This window comes from Acomys russatus, chromosome 11 (genome assembly GCF_903995435.1).
Source record: "Acomys russatus chromosome 11, mAcoRus1.1, whole genome shotgun sequence".
Classification (NCBI taxonomy): domain Eukaryota; kingdom Metazoa; phylum Chordata; class Mammalia; order Rodentia; family Muridae; genus Acomys; species Acomys russatus.
Genome location: NC_067147.1, coordinates 750,054 through 768,391, shown reverse-complemented (window position 1 = coordinate 768,391; position 18,338 = coordinate 750,054). Strand labels below are relative to the sequence as shown.

The 18,338-nt window shown below is 46.6% G+C and overlaps 1 protein-coding gene across 2 annotated transcripts in view; it reads right to left on the bottom strand.

The window, feature by feature from the left end:
* Nucleotides 1-18,338, bottom strand: part of Fhl2 (four and a half LIM domains 2) — a 73,252-nt gene that overhangs the window by 11,158 nt on the left and 43,756 nt on the right. For both annotated transcript variants that reach the window (XM_051152690.1, XM_051152691.1), the window contains exon 3: nucleotides 7,725-7,899. In XM_051152690.1, coding sequence (XP_051008647.1) covers nucleotides 7,725-7,899 — 175 coding nt within the window. The remainder of the gene's footprint in view (nucleotides 1-7,724; nucleotides 7,900-18,338) is intronic.

Below are 18,338 nucleotides of genomic sequence, written 5' to 3'. Positions count from 1 at the left end.
ATAATTCTAAGCGATGATTATAAACAGTGAGTAGTGACCAAGTCAGGGTCATTTCTATGGACAGGCATGTCGGTAGTGCCAGCCATTCAGAAGGCTGAGGCAAGAGGATCACTTGAGCCCAGAGTTTGAGGCAGGCCTGGCAATGCAGAGAGATGCTATCTCCTAACGTCTAAACAACAGCAACAAGAAATCCGCCCCCCCCACACCCCGGTCTCGATGCGGCTGTGAATAGGGTTTATAGATGGGATTACTGCTTGCAGGCAGCAGACTTAGAATGAAGCAACAGGGAAGCCGCGCACAATCAGCTGAACATCGGAGTAAAGACCAACACTTCCTCAAGGGTAGGAACTCTCAAGAGCAACTCAAAGGAAACCTCTCTGCCTCCAGCCCACTGCTCTGTGGACTCCGGATGCTCCAGCAGAAGGTGCAGTGTGAAGGATGCCCCTCAGCTGTCATACTTTCCATCCCTTGCATTTCTGGCACCTCCGGGCTCACTAACAGACTGCCATGAATCTGTCCCAAAGGCAGGTGGAAATTTCAAAGAGCCATGCCGTGGCTGGCGCTAAGGGTTCCTATCTTTCAACAGCCCCTGAACTGAGACTTTAAGGCAGACAAATTTCTAAGACTTGTTGGGAGTGGGTGTGATATCCTTTTGAGAGTCTGTGACTTCAGAACTGTCATTGCTACCCAGGAGATCCAGGAGTCCAGCACAGGAGCTGGGGTGGAGCCTGTACTGACAGGCAGAGAGAGAAACAAAACAGCTTGTCTCCCACGGCCTAATTGCTGTTCAGCAAGGACATCAACAGCATCCAAGAGGCTTCCTAAGAGGTAAAGCACAGAGGGTCAATGCTATGGCACATGTCCTGCAGTGTACAGAGGGACATCAGCTGTACTGCTTCTATGTTCAAAGTAACTCTGATTGGCAGGGTTCACTTAGCTGTGCACTGATAGCGGAGAGTCTTACAGACCACAACCTCCCTGTGAGGTGAGCAGACCAAGGCCCACATAGCTCCTGGCCACACCTAGGGCATGTAGCAAAGACCCCTCAGGTTCTTCTCCTGGCACAATAGGGCATAAGGAGGTGCCTCAGTGGGGTGGATGCCAGGCTAGGTGTACTCACTACAGCAAAAGGCCTCTGAGACTCCTCTGCCCTCTGGCTTCACAGCAATGTCCCAGAACCCAAGTGAAGGAAATGAGGCACCCTGCAAGTGTGAGCTTCCTGTCCGTTTGTCTCACACCCATGCTGGTATAGTAATACCAAAAAACAAAACACCCTGTGTGTGGAGCTGGCCCAGCTGCTCTCTGCAAATGCCAGTCCTTCCTCTGTACCTTTACCTCCCCAGGGCCTGCCTGCCTGCTCCCAAGCATGAAAGATCCTAGCACTTGTCTTCTAGGTGTGAGGGACAGGGAAAACTGGAGGGACTGGGGATCCGCAAGAGTCATACAGAAGAGGGTGGGACACTGCAGAAGTGAACAAACAAAGCTGAAAGGGGGGAACAGAAGCCGCAGTAAGTAGAGCCTGTGGCTGGGCTGCAGCTGTGTGGCTGACTGAGCTACAGCTATGTGGCTGGGTTGCAGCAATGTGGCTGGCTGCTGCTTTGTGATTGGGCTGCAGCTATGTGATTGAGCTGCTGTTGTGTGACTGGGCTGCAGCTATGTGGCTGAGTTTGTGGCTGGCTGCAGCCTTGTGCCTCAGCTGCAGCTGTGTGGCTGAACTGCCGCTGTGTGGCTGGGCTGCAGCTGTGTGGCTGGGCTGCTGCTGTGTGGCTGGCTGCAACTGTGTGGCTGGGATGCTGCTGTGTGGCTGGGCTGCTGCTGTATGGCTGGGCTGCTGTGTGGCTGGGCTACTGCTCTGTGGCTGGGCTGCTATGTGGCTGGCTGTAGCTGTGTGGCTGAACTGCTGCTGTGTGGCTGTGCTGCAGCTGTATGCCTGGGCTGCTGTGTGGCTGAACTGCCGCTGTGTGGCTGGGCTGCTGCTGTGTGGCTGGGCTACAGCTGTGTGGCTGGGCTGCTGCTGTATGCCTGGGCTGCTGTGTGGCTGGGCTGCAGCTGTATGCCTGGGCTGCTGTGTGGCTGAACTGCCGCTGTGTGGCTGGGCTGCTGCTGTGTGGCTGGGCTACAGCTGTGTGGCTGGGCTGCAGCTGTATGCCTGGGCTGCTGTGTGGCTGAACTGCTGCTGTGTGGCTGGGCTGCTGCTGTGTGGCTGGGCTGCTGCTGTGTGGCTGGGCTGCTGCTGTGTGGCTGTGCTGCAGCTGTGTGGCTGGGCTGCAGCTGTGTGGCTGTGCTGCCACTGTGTGGCTGGGCTGCTGCTGTGTGGCTGTGCTGCAGCTGTATGCCTGGGCTGCTGTGTGGCTGAACTGCCGCTGTGTGGCTGGGCTGCTGCTGTGTGGCTGGGCTGCAGCTGTGTGGCTGGGCTGCTGCTGTGTGGCTGGGCTGCTGCTGTGTGGCTGTGCTGCAGCTGTATGCCTGGGCTGCTGTGTGGCTGGGCTGCTGCTGTGTGGCTGGGATGCTGCTGTGTGGCTGGGCTGCAGCTGTGTGGCTGGGCTGCTGCTGTGTGGCTGGCTGCCACTGTGTGGCTAGGCTGTAAGCATGGGAGGGTTCTTAGAGCGGCTCTGCCCCCACCCCTAGAGGAACTACAAATTGACTTCCCTGGGCTCTTGATCAGAAAACTCTCAAAGATTTAATTAGTTTTTCTTTTTAAGATCGGTTTTGTTTGTTTGTTCGTTCGTTTGTTTGCTTGCTTGCTTTTGTCAACTTGATATGAGGTAGAATCTCTTGGGAAGAGGGAACCTCAATTCCGAAAATGCCCTCATCAGATTGTCCTGTAGGCAAGCTTTTTGGTTGATGATGATTGACGTGGGAGGGACCTTTGATGGGCAATGCTTCAATGCCCACTGTCATGCCCCACTTGGGCCCTAAATTTGTAATTAATGTGGCTTAAAAAAATTCCACTATTGTTGATTGCCACACTGCTCTGTCTTCTCCACTCCTCCCAGCTGTGCTTTTGGGCTGGGTGTGTCTGTTCCTGTCACACTATGTCACCATCATTTAAAAGTCATATTAACCACACAAAAAAATGTTGTAGCAATAAGAATCTGTCTTATGGAAGGTCTAATTATCTCCTTTGGAAAAGTATTACTTCTCGCCCCATATATCTTCCCCAAATACTTCCCATATGTCAGTCTGTCACCCAGAACTCTGCAATTCCTCTTCTGTGCCAAAAACAGAGCAAGCCAAAAATAAAACAGAAATTATAGCTGGTTAATCAGTCTCCCACAGAAGGCTCAGAGCTTGACTGCTATGGATGCAGCTCAGTTGGCGGAGAGTTCACTGGCCGTCAGCATCCACAGCATCACAAGTCAGAATTCGACTCTAAATCGACCCATCTACCGAATGACACAGGATTATTTTGTTGGTTGCCTTGGATTTTAAAGTTAGTATTTGCTCCATTGAAACTGCAAACTCAAAACTCCTGACTTAAACTCTCCTCTGTCTCTCTCTCTCTCTCTCTCTCTCTCTCTGCCTCTGCTTCTGCCTTTGCCTCAGTCTCTCTGTCTCTGTCGTGTTTGTGTGTGTGTTTGTATGTGAGCGGGTTGAGATGATACATATGTGTAGATCTCAGAGGTCAATACCAGAGATAGGTCTTAAGTGTTGTCCCTCAGGAGCTGTCCATATCCCCCCCCCCCCACCTTGTCCCCTCACCGGGGGCTTTAGGTTCACTCATTAACTAAAGTTGGCTGGGATCATCCAGACTCTTGATCTGAATGACGACACATTCACTGACAGATGTTGTAGACAGCACTGAACAGCCAGATTGCCTATGTTCCTCACACAGCAATGAATGCAAACTCTTTGAAACACCCTGGAGAATGGGTGGTGCCTCCCATCCAGTCCTTCTTGTAGGAATTAGCTGCTTCTGGGACGTTTTCTCCTTGATAAAAATGGTTAATGTAGCTGAGGTGGGGCAGACAGAAGAGAAATAAGGGGTGATGACATCTTTCCAACAAAGTGCGCGTCCCCATGAAGAGTTAGCTCACCATGGCCCTGCACATGAGGGTGCGCTACACATCTGTGGAAGTATGTTACTGTGGCTGAGAACCTCCTGGGTCCACACTTGACCCCAGTGGCCAAATCAGTGCTCCTCCTTCCTGTGAGCTGCTGCTGTGAGGGCGGGCACAGACTGTGGCAGGACCCTCTTCCTGTCACTTCCGCCCTGTGAGCCCTGCTAGCTCATGAACGTGTGAACAAGTAAGTAGAGTTGAGGCATCAGTCAACATCCACCTGGCCAGATCAGTGTGAACATTGTAGAAGCACTTCTTTAAAGCCCTGTCCAATCTCCACAGCTGCTCTGACATGAGGGTTTTACAGCTCACACACCCCTGTGAGGTGCTGGGAATCAGGCATTTTCTGACAAAGCCATCTCCCAGCCCCAACTTCAATTGCTTCTACATGCACCAAACACACACACACACACACACTAATAAAATATTGCTTCTACTGGCACAATGGAATTTAAAAGTCTGCATCGCCCAGACATAGGATGATACTTGTAGTTTCAACTACTTGGAAGACGCGAGTGAGCATTCTTTCTACCTCCCCATCACATGTGGTCTCAATATTTTCCATATTGGTCTTAAACTTTTGGCCTCAGATGAACACAATTCTCTTGTGGATGTTTTTAGACAGTAACTCACCATGCAACTTGCTGGCTTAGAGCTCAGAGATCTGCCTGTCTCTATCTACGGAGTGCTTGAGATTAAGATGTGCCCCAATCTCACCGGGCATTGAATGTGATTTTTAAAGAAAAAGAATCCTTTTAAAAGTTTTGTGTTGCCCTCATTTGTCAGTGGAGCAAACTGAATTTCTTTGAGACTTCACTTTCAAAAAAATGTATTTGATAGTTTTACTTAAAAAGTTCTTTGATTAACAAACTTCCAATTCTTTAGTTGCAAAACTAAGTTAAAATTACAGGTATTATGAATAATGATTGTAAAATTATAAGTAATGATTATAAAATTATAAATTCTAAGTGCTGAAATAGTTAATACATTAAGAAATTTCAACTTAAAATCACAAGTGTGGATCACTGTCTCAATATGTACTTTAAAACTCACAATCCCAAGGTCAATTCGCGTTTTTAAAACTTCACACACATTTTGGTGGTCCCAAGGGTTTTCAGCCTACTGACAGAGCAATACGAATTGTGATCTACAAATGTGTTAGCTGTCCTAGGACACACAAAGCTTGTGGGCCACAGAGTGGATACACATGGTGTTCTACAGCAGTTTCCTCTTCCTTCTCCTCCTCTCCTTCCTCCTCGTCTCCCTCTTCTTTGTGTTTTGAAACAGAGTTTCTCTGTATAGCTTCAGCCATTCTTGAACTCTTTCTGTAGACCAGGCTGGCCTTGAACTCACAGAGTCCTCCGCTGCCCCCCAAGTGCTGGGATTAAAGTCTTGTGTCACTACATCCTGGCTTAAAGTTTCTTTGTCCGCTTTTCTTTGATTCTAAACCTATAATTAAAGGATTCCAAAGAAGCTGTCTTAATAGTTTAAATTATTTAGTTATCTTACATAGAATCTGTCTGTGTATGGACCAGGCTGGCCTGGAATGAATTGTCCTCCTGCCTCAGCTTCTGAACAGCCCAGGTTCAAGATTTCATCACCACACTTACTGCCTTGTAAGCTTTCACTGTCTATACTCAGTTTGTCCACTAGAGGGCGCCAGGTGGCCTTGCATGGATCACTGCATGGGATCTGTCAGCCTCCTACACAAGAAGGATTCAGAGCCCTTGTGTCCAAAGCTACACTTCCCTAAATCCCATCTGCTCACAACTACCTATAACCTCAATCAGCTTGCCATTCCCCCTGAATCCAAGTGATCTTCTTAGTGCTGCTTTGACCTACCTCATCTTCAGGGAGTGCCTATACTTCCTAATGACACTTCCACGGATGGACTGACTCTGTCTGCTCTCCCTTTGTGTGTCTTTCCACAAAGCTACACAGGGCTCCATGTCTAGAAGTAGCTACATGTGTCAATATGACATATGCTGAAATCTACTTGGCTCTTAGAAGAAACTACAGGCCCGTGTTTTTAATGGCTGTACAAGGCAACTTGACTCTCCACATCCTTTAATGGATTGTGTAAAGGCTATTCCTCACAGTGGCCCCTGAACCTACCACCTGTGCTACGCACATTCTATCTCTAAACCTGTCAGCTTCTAAATAATACCACCTTCTTAGTCACCTGGCATCAGAATCTCTGAGCTGCTCTCACATGCTTTAATGCCCATTTTTTTACATCGTGTGTAAGATTTGCTTCTTACATCCCATACTTGCATAGGTGTATTTGCATACATTTTTGCAGTAATGGGAATCAAACCCACATGCTAGGCAAGCACTCCACCACTGAGCTACAATCAGTCCTCCCTATATGTGTATTAACTTACCTTGGCTGGTCTCTAACTCACAGAGATCTGCCTACCTTTACCTCTGCCTCTGCCATACTTGGATTTTGGAAGGCGTGTAGCACTTATACATGGCCTGTTCAATCACTTTTTAAAAGTAAGATTTATTTTTCTCACATAAAACTGAGAGAGAGAGAGAGAGAGAGAGAGAGAGAGAGAGAGAGAGAGAGAGAGATGACTGCATCTTCTCCAGGTGAAAAAGATACACCTGATCATTATGTCTCAGTTCTTTGCTCAGTTGTGGCTCTGTCCTTTTTTATGTCTGTCTGTCTAGGACATAACTCCGTGAGGTCAGGCAGAGGGTGCAGCACCCACACTCCTAGATAAGCAACATGTAGCTCTTGGCCAGTCCTGGCAGAGCAGAGCACAAGTCATAGTTGTCGAAATAACAGAGTGCAAATGCAGCAAGCAGGGCAGAGCAAGAAAGCACATGCATTGGTGAAAGTGAGGCAGAGGAGGAAAGGCACACCCAGGGGGCCTCAGAGGAGGAGAAGCAGGCCCAAGGAGCCTCAGAGGAGGAGACACAAGTCCAGGGAGCCTCAGAGGAGAGGCACTCCCAGGGAGCCTCTGACATTCTTCTACTGGCCAGTTCTCTCTAGCCACAGGCTGCATATCCAACCAACTATAGCTCATGTATCCGCAAAGAAAACAATTGTGTTCATAGAGAACATACACAGACTTCGGTCACTACTTCCCAGAGTACCTAGTAGAACAGTATTCATATAGCATTTGTAGATGATATAAAATATATGGGAAGATGTTCTAAACAAGCATTAGGGCTCTTTATTTGTTTGCTTATTTTGCTTTTTGCATAGGGTGCTTGAGAACCTGTGGGTTTGGTATCTGGACCCAATCCCTGAAGATAGCACGGGGTGACTGAACAGGAGTTCCACCTAGAGATTTCACATCTCCTAGTGATATGCCTCATCCTCCCACCCACCCCCACTTGTTTGTGGAAGGGTTCTGGACAGTTTTTCTCTGTATAGCTCTGGTTGTCCCGGAACTAGCTTTGTAGACCAGGCTGTCCCCAAACTCAGAGATCCACAGGCCTTTGTCTTCTGAGTGCTGAGATTAAAGCATGCTCCACTGCCACCACCCAGCTCCCACCTCTGCATCTTAGCTTAGTTCAGGGACTAGCACTGAAATATCATCATCAGTGTCTATGGCCAACTGAGACTGCTACCTCGTAGCCCACCACTGGCTGAGTGCCAGGAGAGCCTCTCCTGTACCATGTGCACCTGAAGAAGGCATGTGGTCTGACCTGGCATGATGGTTTTCTTGCATTCCTGGCACTTGGATGAGTACTCGTTGGAATAGCAGTCAGTGCACAGCAGCTGCTCCTCCTTGGCGGCAAAGGGCTTGTCCACCAGCGAGCTCCCACAACGGAAGCAGTGGAAACAGCCTTCATGCCAATGCCGGTCCTTGTAGGACAAGTCCTGGAAAGCCAGACAAACAAATAGTCAGGGGCAGCACAGAAGAGGTGACGCTACTTTCTGACTCACAGTATAGGGGCCCTTGGTGCACTACATTGCCGGAGTGTGTGTATGTGTGTGTGTGCACATGCATGTGTGCCGGAGGGAGCAAGGAGGGTCCCTTTGGTAAAATGTACTTCCTGTAAGAAGCATAACCAGAAGATGAGCCACTGTGGTCATGGCATGGCAGAGAGACGCTGGGTGTTAGGGCTTTAGCAGGGTCCTAAGCCAGCGTTTGAGGGAAAGGATGGAAAAGAGAATGACCATCAGTGTGGACAGCTGTGGGACAGGAGAGGCAAGGGACAGGGTGTCTCTCTCAGAGCTTCGTGTCACTGAGGTACAAGACAGGCCCAGAGAGAGGTTTATGTCCTGATGGGTCAGGATATGTTCCTGTCGCCATGGAGTTCAGTTCATCCTGAATGCTACAAGGGGTGAGAGTGAGATGCTGACAATGGATCAGGGTGTGAGGAGGGCACTGAGGGGGGTGAGTCTGCACTGGGCTGCCTCTGAGGGAGAGAGAGGCTATGGTTTGTCCTGGCTTGCCTTTGCTGCAGATGCCAACAATGCACATATAAGGAAGGCCTTGAGAAGATGAAAGTAAAGCCCTTGGTAAATGATACGGATGACTAAAGTCCAGGGGAGAAAATCGTGTCGACCTAAGCTATCCCTGACCTTGCTTGAAGAACAATAAAGGACTTTTCTACATTTGCTGCCATATTTTGAAAGCTCCAGTGCAGAACAAAGCAACGGCCTTTACAGCCTTTCATGCCCAGCTTTACATTAGAAAGTCTCTGTTCCTGAATCACTTATCAATTGGGCAGAAACAGAATATGAAGCCATGAGGTTTCCTGGGCTAACTCCGTGCCAAAGTTCTCCTGAGCACCCAGAGAGAGACTCCAGCACGGGTATCAGGAGCAAACATCCCAAGCTCTGTAAGCTGCACCAAAGGCAAGCTTAGAGTGACACCAAGGGGAAGGTGTCAGTAGGCAGTTCTTGGAACAGTTCTCTTTTGTTAACACCTCTGCTGACTCTGCATTTGAATATGTTCTCAGAGCCTAGAGTCAAACTAAAGTTAGTTAATTTGGTAACCTCTTTGCAACCTGTCAAGGGCATTTTTAAAAAAAATGTAGGATTGGGTAGTTGGGCTAGAGTGACGGCTCAGTGGCTAGGAGTGTGTATTGCTTGGGCAGAGGACCCACATTTAGTTCCTAGCACCATGATTGGGTGGCTCATGACTGCCTATAGATCCAGTTCTAAGGGACCTGACACGCCCTTCTGGCCTCAACGGGAACATGCACTCATGTGCACATATTTACAAACAGAAACACACACGCATTGGCTAGCATGCCCAAAGCCTCGGGTTCAGTCTGAAGCACTGAACTACTCTGGTGTGATAGTGCACGCCTGTAATCCCAGCACTCAGGAAGGTGAATGCCACAGTACCAAATTGTCCTACTTGACTTTACTTCCAGGAGATGCTTAGTGCTCCCTCCAGTGCCATCGCTACAGGAGAGGGTGACTTCTTAGAACACCTGAAAGTACTGTTGCTAATGGAGGCTGATATGGAATGAGGGTGAGAGAACTGTAGAATGTTCGCAAAGAAGCACGGCTAGTTTAGGTCAGCTTGACACCAGGTAGAGTCATTGTGGAAGAGGGAATATCAGCTGGGAAATTGCCCCCACAAGGCTGACCTGTGGGCAAGCCTGTGCTGTACTTTCTTGATTGTGATTGATGTGGAAGGGACCAGCTTACTCTGGCCCTGGGTGCTATTAAAAAAAAAAAAAAAAAAGAAAAAAGAAAAAAAGAATCAGGTTAAACAAGTCACGAGGAAGAAACAAGGCAGAAAGCAGCTCTTCTCCATGGCCTCTGTATCTGCTGCTGCCTCCAGGTTCCTGCCCTGACTTCCTTCAGCCATGACCTGAGAGTTTTAAGCCAAGACAAGCCTGTCCCCTGGATGTTTCTTTTTGCGGTGCTGTTTTCTCACAGCACCAGTAACCTCAGACATTGACGTGGGAGCCCTGTTTCTAAACCCAGCTCCCCAAGTGTCAGTGGGTTAGTCCTTTGAGGAAAGGGACCAGAGACACAGCTTACAAACGTGCTGGACTCCCACAAGTCTGCATATGAAGAAAGTAGGGTATAAGAGAGCAAAGGCCTAAACCTGTCTTTTGCAACGTAAATACTTAGAGTATTTTTAGATTTTGTGTGTGTGTGTGTGTAGAGGTCACATGTACATTGTTGTTTATTTTGAGAAGTGAAATACAGTATAAACAGCTTCAATTTGCGCCCACCTGTCTGGTCTGCTCACTACAAACTGCTAAGCTCATGCAATGTATATGCCATCATTATATATGTGAGATATGAGATGATACATTGTATACAAATGTCATTATCATTTGGGATTAGACTCTTTAATCCTAAATGATAGACTTTATCATTTGGACTCTCTTTATACATATACACCTCATCTTTAAAACAAAATCTTTCAGGGGGACACATAGGAGAGAAAATAAAATAAAATAAATGTAAAAAGTAAACCACGGAAATTAATGATAGTGATTAGGACCGTGTTGTAAGCTCACTATACTACATAGCCCTGGAATGTAGTTAGTACTGGGACCTCAGGGACGTTCCTAACCTTGCCTACAGCCACACAGCTGGCGTGTAGCCAAGCCCGGCTTTGGGCTCAAATTCTATCTCAAAGCTGTGATATGGTTTCCACTGAACCATACCAGATGAAGATTGCTTTTTTAGGAGTTAGCTGGCCTCCCCTTGTGATAAGCCACATCACCAATGAGGGTTCTTGGTGGAAAGGCTTCAGACTGCTTTCCAAGGTGGCCTACCATTGGACAGAAGTGAAGGAAGTTAGAAACCTCTTTTGGAAGGTGTCCTCTAGTTACCCAGCAGCAGCTCTGCTTGGGGAGAAGGCACTTGCAAAGAGAGAAGACACACAGAGAGGGGTCACTTCATTAGTGATGAGAAAGGTAACAACACAGTTTTGTTAGTTACTGTTCACAATGACAAAACATCACGATCAAGGTAACTTATAAAATATTTAACTAGGCCTAAAGTTTTGGAGGATTTTAATTCATGATGGTGGAGCAAAATCAAAGTGTCAAGGAGAGCTGAGATTTCACGTCTGACGCAGCAAGTAGGAGGCGGAGTGCACAGTACATTGGAGATGGCAAAGGGTTTTAAAGCCTTAAACTGGCCCACAGTGGCACACCTCTTCCAACTAGGTCACACCTCCTAATCCTTCCCAATCCATCAACTGGGAACCAGCTATTCAAATGCCTGAGACGTGTAGGGGACATCTACAAACCACCTCAAGGGTCAAGGAGATTTGCATTTTGAGGTAACCTTCAGAAATGACAAAAAGAGGGAGAAAACTTTAAGAACTACATTTTCGAAGGGAAGCCACCAGATGTCACCAGTCTCCACCCAGGTTAGTGAGTCACTTCAAGGACAGAGTCCTTCGCATTGGTGTAATGAGTCACTTGCAGAAAAAGCTAACTGAATGCTCTAATGCTCTAATGCTCTATGGTTTTGCAGACACTCAATTTTCTTCCCACAGTGAACAGTCCTGCCATAAAAGCAGACAGCTTTGCTGATGGTCATTTGACAATTGAAAGTATTGCCTTAAATATGAGCCCTATCATGACCATTGATGTAGGACTTCAGACCTGCCCATGGCCACAGCCTCTACTGACTTGATGACTTCCGATGGGGCATTTCAACTTCTTGTCCACAAACCAAAATGTGCCTGCTCTTGGCATGTCAGTTCTGCGTGACCTCCATCTAATGCTACCTTTCCTTTTCGGCTGCTAAAGAGTGACACCCCAACGCTCACCCCACCCCACCCCTGGCCAAAGAGTCCCATGCTACTCAGAGAGCCAAGTCAGGCATGCAGAGATCACTGGAGGCCTATGAAGAGGGGGTCAGAGTCCTCCCAGCTCCTTCCTGTGATCAGGGCTCTCACTGTGCATTTCCTGAGGCCTTCTTAACTCACCTGCCCCTCTTGCAGGAACACACACAATAGCATAGTGCACATTGATCATTCTTAAACCTTTTTGACAGAAGTGTCTTTTCTGAAGGTAAATAGCAACCTCTTATATTATTCCTCAATTCAGTGATGAACCAGAAAGAAAAATACCACTAAACGGAGTTGCACCACTATTGCTGGCAGGTTCTGTGTGTGTGTGTAGGGGTGGGGGTTAGGATCAGATTGGCCCTTTCTCTATTCCAGCTAATGATGGTGGTGTGCTTCCTGGCCCCAAAGGAGGAGACTCAACAATTTAGCTCAGGGACCAAAGAGCCAGACCAATTATACCCCTGATCCCACACCTACCAGCTGCATGGCAGAGGACAAGCTCCGAGCCTCTCAACCTCAGACTTCTCACAGGAAACCCAGAAGGAGGGTCACTGCTATTGGTTGTGACAGGAGGAGGAGGAGCTAATACATGTAAAGTGCTTGCAGCCACTTTTGCTGCAAAAGAACTGTCCAGTGACTGTCAGCTCATTCATAGTCAGTCTTGAAAGTGATGTCCTGGCAGGCGGTGGTGGTGCATGCCTTTAATCCCAGCACTCGGGAGGCAGAGGCAGTTGGATCATTGTGAGTTCGAAGCCAGCCTGGCCTACAAAGTGAGTCCAGGACAGCCAAGGCTACACAAAGAAACCCTGTCTCAAAAAAAAAAAAAAAAAAAAAAAAAAAAAGTGGTGTCCTGAGTCACTTGCTGACACTAAAATTTACTCATCAAGATGGTAATGAAAATCAGAATTTCTATTTTTTCCTGAGTTTTCTTGATGTTTTGAGTTTACTGTGGAGACCACACCTCAAACTCAGCATTCTCTCTTGCTAGCCTCCCATGAGCTGGGGTTCAAGGCATGAGCCACCACACCCTATGAAGACATTTTAACGTCCCAAAAGCTCAACAGTAAGATTCCAGGACTCTAATTTTGTATAGTGCTTTTAAACTTTCCTTGGCTTTTATAATCTAAAAATACATTTCTAAATTCAACGTGCCTATTTTGAGCTATACAATAACCCTATGAGATAAAACTTTATGCTTATACATGAGCAGATTTGACACAAAGATACACAAAGCTACGTTTCCCCCACCACCACCACCACCCTAACCCTCCCCCCCCCCCCCCCCCGTCCCCCTGCCCCCCCCCCCCCCACCTACTCCCACCCTCACTGATTCAACAAACCAAGCTGTGCTCCTGTTTTTGTTTGTTGGGTTGCTTGGCTATTTTTTAAGGTGGTATATTTTAAGGTGGTACATCAGTGTCAGCCCTTTCCAAATTATCTTAACCTGCTTGCCCAGCTTTGGCTTGCTTGCTCCAAACCCACCCTTTTCCCTCCTCTCTGGTAAAATGCTGCTTAGCTGCAGGCTCAGCCCACATCTCAATTTCCCTGTGATCACTCTGGCAGGTGCGCCTGGCCAACACAGCCTCTGGCATTTCTTTCAGACATGCAAAGCCACACCTTATTGATTAGGCCATTGAGCTCTTCCTGGGGCTCTCTGGCTGTGCTCTTTAGATGTCTGAGATCACTTGATGATGCTGTCACGGCTTCCACCTGGTCTTGCTGCTCACTGTACTAATCAGGAAATGGGCAAAGAGCTCGTGTGAAAAAATGGGGACTGAGAATGCTTTTCGCTAGTTTCAGTGGCTCCAAGCACATTTGGTTTCAGTATTTTGAGTCTTAGTGGAAGACAGGGTCTTAGTTCTAGGATTCCCCAGGCCTCAAAGTTCAAAATCATCACCACTCAAAAGCTGAGATGTGTCAGAGCTGACCAATGCCTGATACTACATGCCAAATATTAATCATGAATACACAGTGCTTAGTGATCTTTCCATGCCTCAAATTCACAGCTCCAACCAAAACTTTAGTATTCATGATTAGCACCATGCTTGTGGTGGCTAGTTCATTTTTTGTTTTGTTTTGACATTGTTTTGTACAAATGGCTCTGATACCCACAGAATTTGAATCTTTGGGTTCAATCAACCACAGACGGAAAAGATTCAGAACTACAATCTCTTCTGCATTGGACACACAATTCTATATATAGTATTTATACTTCAGTGAGTATCACAAGTAATCTAGAGACAGTTTATAGAATACTGGAGGATGTGTGTAGCTACATGCAAATACTATACTAGTCTGTATCAGAGACTTGATCCCTTTCATATTCTAGTACAAAGAGATCCTGCACCCAGTCTCTTTCAGATTCAGAGGCGGGCCATACTGTATCATGAGCATTGACAACACTTAGATGCTAAGTAGCTTGGACTGGCTTAGTATGCATAAAGCCCTATGCTGACCCCAGCACTGAAAAAAAGAAGAAAGACACGCATGTGTACACACACACACACACACAGAAAGAGAGAGACAGATACAGAGAGACAGAGAGAGAAGTTTTCTAGAGAGATGGGAAAAAGACAGGGAAAGACCTTTTATATATTCTAGAAAAACAAAACCAAAACCACTAGGGCTAATCTTGAGCTCACAGGAAGGCCATAAACTGAAGAAAAATGCAATACCCAAGCAGAACAGCACAAATAACTTTTTTCAGACTATATTTTTCACTTTGAAGATGTTCCTAATTTAGGAGATGCTTGCTGTTTGCCTCCAAATGTGCCCTTGTTGGGGTTTCAGCTGCCTCAGGCCTTTTCAAAGCTGGCTGTAGCAGGGTCCCTACTACACGCAGCCACCTTCCCATGCTGCTCTGCATGATCTTCCACCCGCGCTAGGAGATGTTTGGCTGTCACCCTGAATCTAAGTGCTTCTCAAGGCATCTGAACTCAGACTGTAAGTGGACTTGCTCATCAGTAATGCACAACATACTCAAAAGATGTTCTCTGCTTTAAGACTACTAGGTGATCCTATTTCCACCATGTCTTCAGATCCTTGCAAATGAAGTCTGGAGAAAAGGACTGCAGGAGAGAGGATGGCTGTCACACACTGTCCCAGAGAAGAGCAATTTCCTCACACAGCCAGTTTCCCTGACAATTCTGTGAGACAAGCAACCTTATCTGGTAGACATGAAGACGGAGGCTCACTGGTGACAGAGCTGATGCCTCCCACAAAGCTTGTTGAAGATGGAACCAGGTGTAAGCCTAGGCTGATTTGCTGCAGGGTCCTGCCTTTGAGGATGCCATGGCAGGATGCTGTCTGGGGCTTCTTGAGCAGAGGTCTTTTGCATAGAACAACCAGTCAGCCAGTTTTATTCCTCTTTCTGAAGACCCTGATTTATTAAATTCCCTTAACATTTAGTATTCTTTTTTAAAAGATTGTTTAAATAAATCCAATACTCACCCTTTACTATATACTTTCAGATTTAATTTCACCCTTTAATTCTCATACTTTCAGATGCCTACAGTCAATCACAGTATAAAATTATTAGTGGAAAATTTCAGAAATAAACAATTCTTAAGTTTTAAGTTGCAACACATTCTGAGAAGCATGAAAAAAAGAACGCAAGAAATCCTACTTTGTCCCAGATGGAGCATAAATCATTCTTTTGTCTGTTGTACTCACAGTGTATATGCAGCTCTCAGCAGCTGACATGTTGTCACGCTGGCTGTAGGGTGTCCTGGTGCTGGTACAAATCACAACATTAGGGGTCCACCAGGAACCTTGGAACGCAACCCAAGGACAAGTAGAATTTTCATACCCGTGAAGTCTGTGCTCATTAGAGAGTCTATGGACAGATTCTAATGGAAAATCTATAAAGATGGTTCGCTCATTAAAATCTGAGAAATAACCTCAAGGGATGGCTCATCTGCAAGAGGAGTTTGTGTACAGGGCTGATCCCTGGGCCCAAAAGTCAGAAGAAAACTGAGTCCCAGGAGAGCAGTCCTCCAATGTCTACACAAGCACATGATCTACATATGTCCATATTCTCTCTCTCTCTCTCTCTCTCTCTCTCACACACACACACACACACACACACGATGAAAGAAAGAAAAAAAGAAAGAAAGAAGGAAGGAAGAAAGAGAAAGAAATCAGACATTTTACTTTGTACAGCACTAACTTGATAGATTTAAAACAATTTTAGTGTTATTATTTTGTGGACAGGGTATCACTAAGTAACTTCCTGTTTAAACTGGAATGCCTTTGATCTCACAGAAATCCACCTGCCTTTGCCTCTGGAGTATTGGGATTAAAGGCATGAGCCACCACACCCAACACAAGATCTCATTTTTTTTTTTTTGAAAGAAAAAAAAAAGAAAAAAGAAAAAGCTTGAAAGTCATCCCAAAGAACAAGCAAAGGCCATGTGAGTAAGAATGAAAGAATGGAGTAGCACTCCCAGCAGAGGAGGTCCAGACGGGCTGCAGGCAAGGCCTGCCTCATGCTGGTGAGAGGAGTGGCCTTTTCCTAACAGCTGCCTACTCCACTGGTGCTCACAGACTTTCTGAAACATGATGGGGGCATCCAGATCACCCTGGGTATATGAGAATCAGAGGCGGCCTTGGAGTTCCCAGTGCACTCCCCAAACGTTTCAACAACGAGTGAGAAACTGTACTCTGGCAGGAAGACTTTGTACAATTCCATCATCACCTCAACATTTCCCACGTAATGGCTAGAAAAGCCAGTGAGCAGCCCATGTGTGTGTTTGGTGCTCCTGCATCAACCCTCCACATCAAGTGACTGTCACTATTCACCTTCAGTTGAGTAGAGACGACACGTGAGTAAGGGCCGTGATGCTGCAGGTGAGGAAGTTTGATCCAGCCCTGTCCCGAGGAGTGGGCCCGAGACTTCCTCCTGAGCTTCCACATCCTTGGGGAATAAAATCTAACGAGAAGCTCGCTATTTCAGGACCTGAAGACCACTGCCAAGGCTACATGCCGGTTGCTTAGGAACCTTCTACATCTAGCTCTTCTACTTACTAATCCCAACCCTCAGTAAGACCTTTCACTCTTTTAAGCTTCGGCGGCCTCTACATAAGATGGGATGAAAAAGTCCTTATCCATGGAAGGGCCCTCAAGGGACTGAGATCCGCAACGGAGTAATTTCCAACTTCCAGGGACAAGTAAGTATACAGCAGATTCTGAGTCTTAGGTTTAGCCTCGGCTGCTGGACTTCCTCCACAAACATCTTTTCATTACTACTACTGCTCTCTTCAGAGCACCCACCCCCTCAGCTACATAGGTATATGACAGCCTGCCCAGCATTAGGACTTTGCTCACAGAAACATGAAATATTCAGCCTGAAGCCCTTTGCTAAAGTCATTAATTTTTCAAATGCATAGTACTCTATGAGCAGTCTATTTTTCCTGACTTTCTGAGGCTCAGAACTCAGGTTGGTCAAAAAAAAATCTTTTTAATAGTCAGTGCAAAGTCATTGCTAATATCTAGGGGTATCCAAGAAAAACAGAAAAGGATGTAGTATTGGAGGGTGATAAAGTTACATTTGTTTTGTGACTCCTCAACTACTCCTCTGGTTGTAAGAAGCAATGATCTTCTTGCCTCAGGTATCACAGCATCCTGAGGAGTGACTGAATGAAGAACAGGACAGCAAGGCGGCTGCCCAGGAGCAAGAAAATAAATGTATATACACTAGCTATAGGGACAGGTCCTTAAGATTCATCTATCTCATTTAAACTTTAGCCAGTACCTCAAAATCATCCCAACCCCACAGGTCTGAGTATATCTTAAAAATCTTACAGGTAATGTGTCTTCCAGAGAGTTGAACACAGTCCATGGTGGCTGGACCCCTTTAACCTGACTGAATGGCCATCAGCTCAATTAAGCACCCCACCCTCCTGCCGCAAGTTTTGGCTTTACTTCCTGAGGAAACAGAAACATTTTTCCCCCCATGGGGGTGGATATCAGTTCTTCCTACACAAAATCAACTACACAACTACATTGGACAGTCAAGAAAACCTCTGCAAACAGTGGGAATCCTCCACTGGAAAGGTCTCTTACTCAACAGCTCTTTGTTCCCAAAGGAGGAAAATGGCAGGGCAGGACCCACTGAGCTCAAGTTGCTGATGTGGGTTGAAAAGTTCAGTGCACTAGCTTCTGACCCCTCAGCAGTCTTGTTGACTTTGGCCGCTCGTAGACACTCTTGTTTATTTGTGCATAAAATGCCTCTGGAAGGAAGACTGGCTTTGGGGGTCTTTCCATTAAATCATTCTGGAGAAATGATAAGTGCCTTGTGCCTTGTTTTTACTTCAGCCACTGGTCAGGGATGACTAGTCCTAGATATGCACAATTTTTCCTTTAAAGTGCAGTCCTTCCTCAGAACGCTATGTAGACCTCTTACCAACTTATTATTTCTTACCCAGCTCAAATGTTTATAAACTGCTTCTTGTCTCTGTCTAGGAGCTTGTCTTCCACATGGGCATTTTTACTGATATTTCCCATCATGAAAATGTACAGAGAAGTGAGCCTTCTC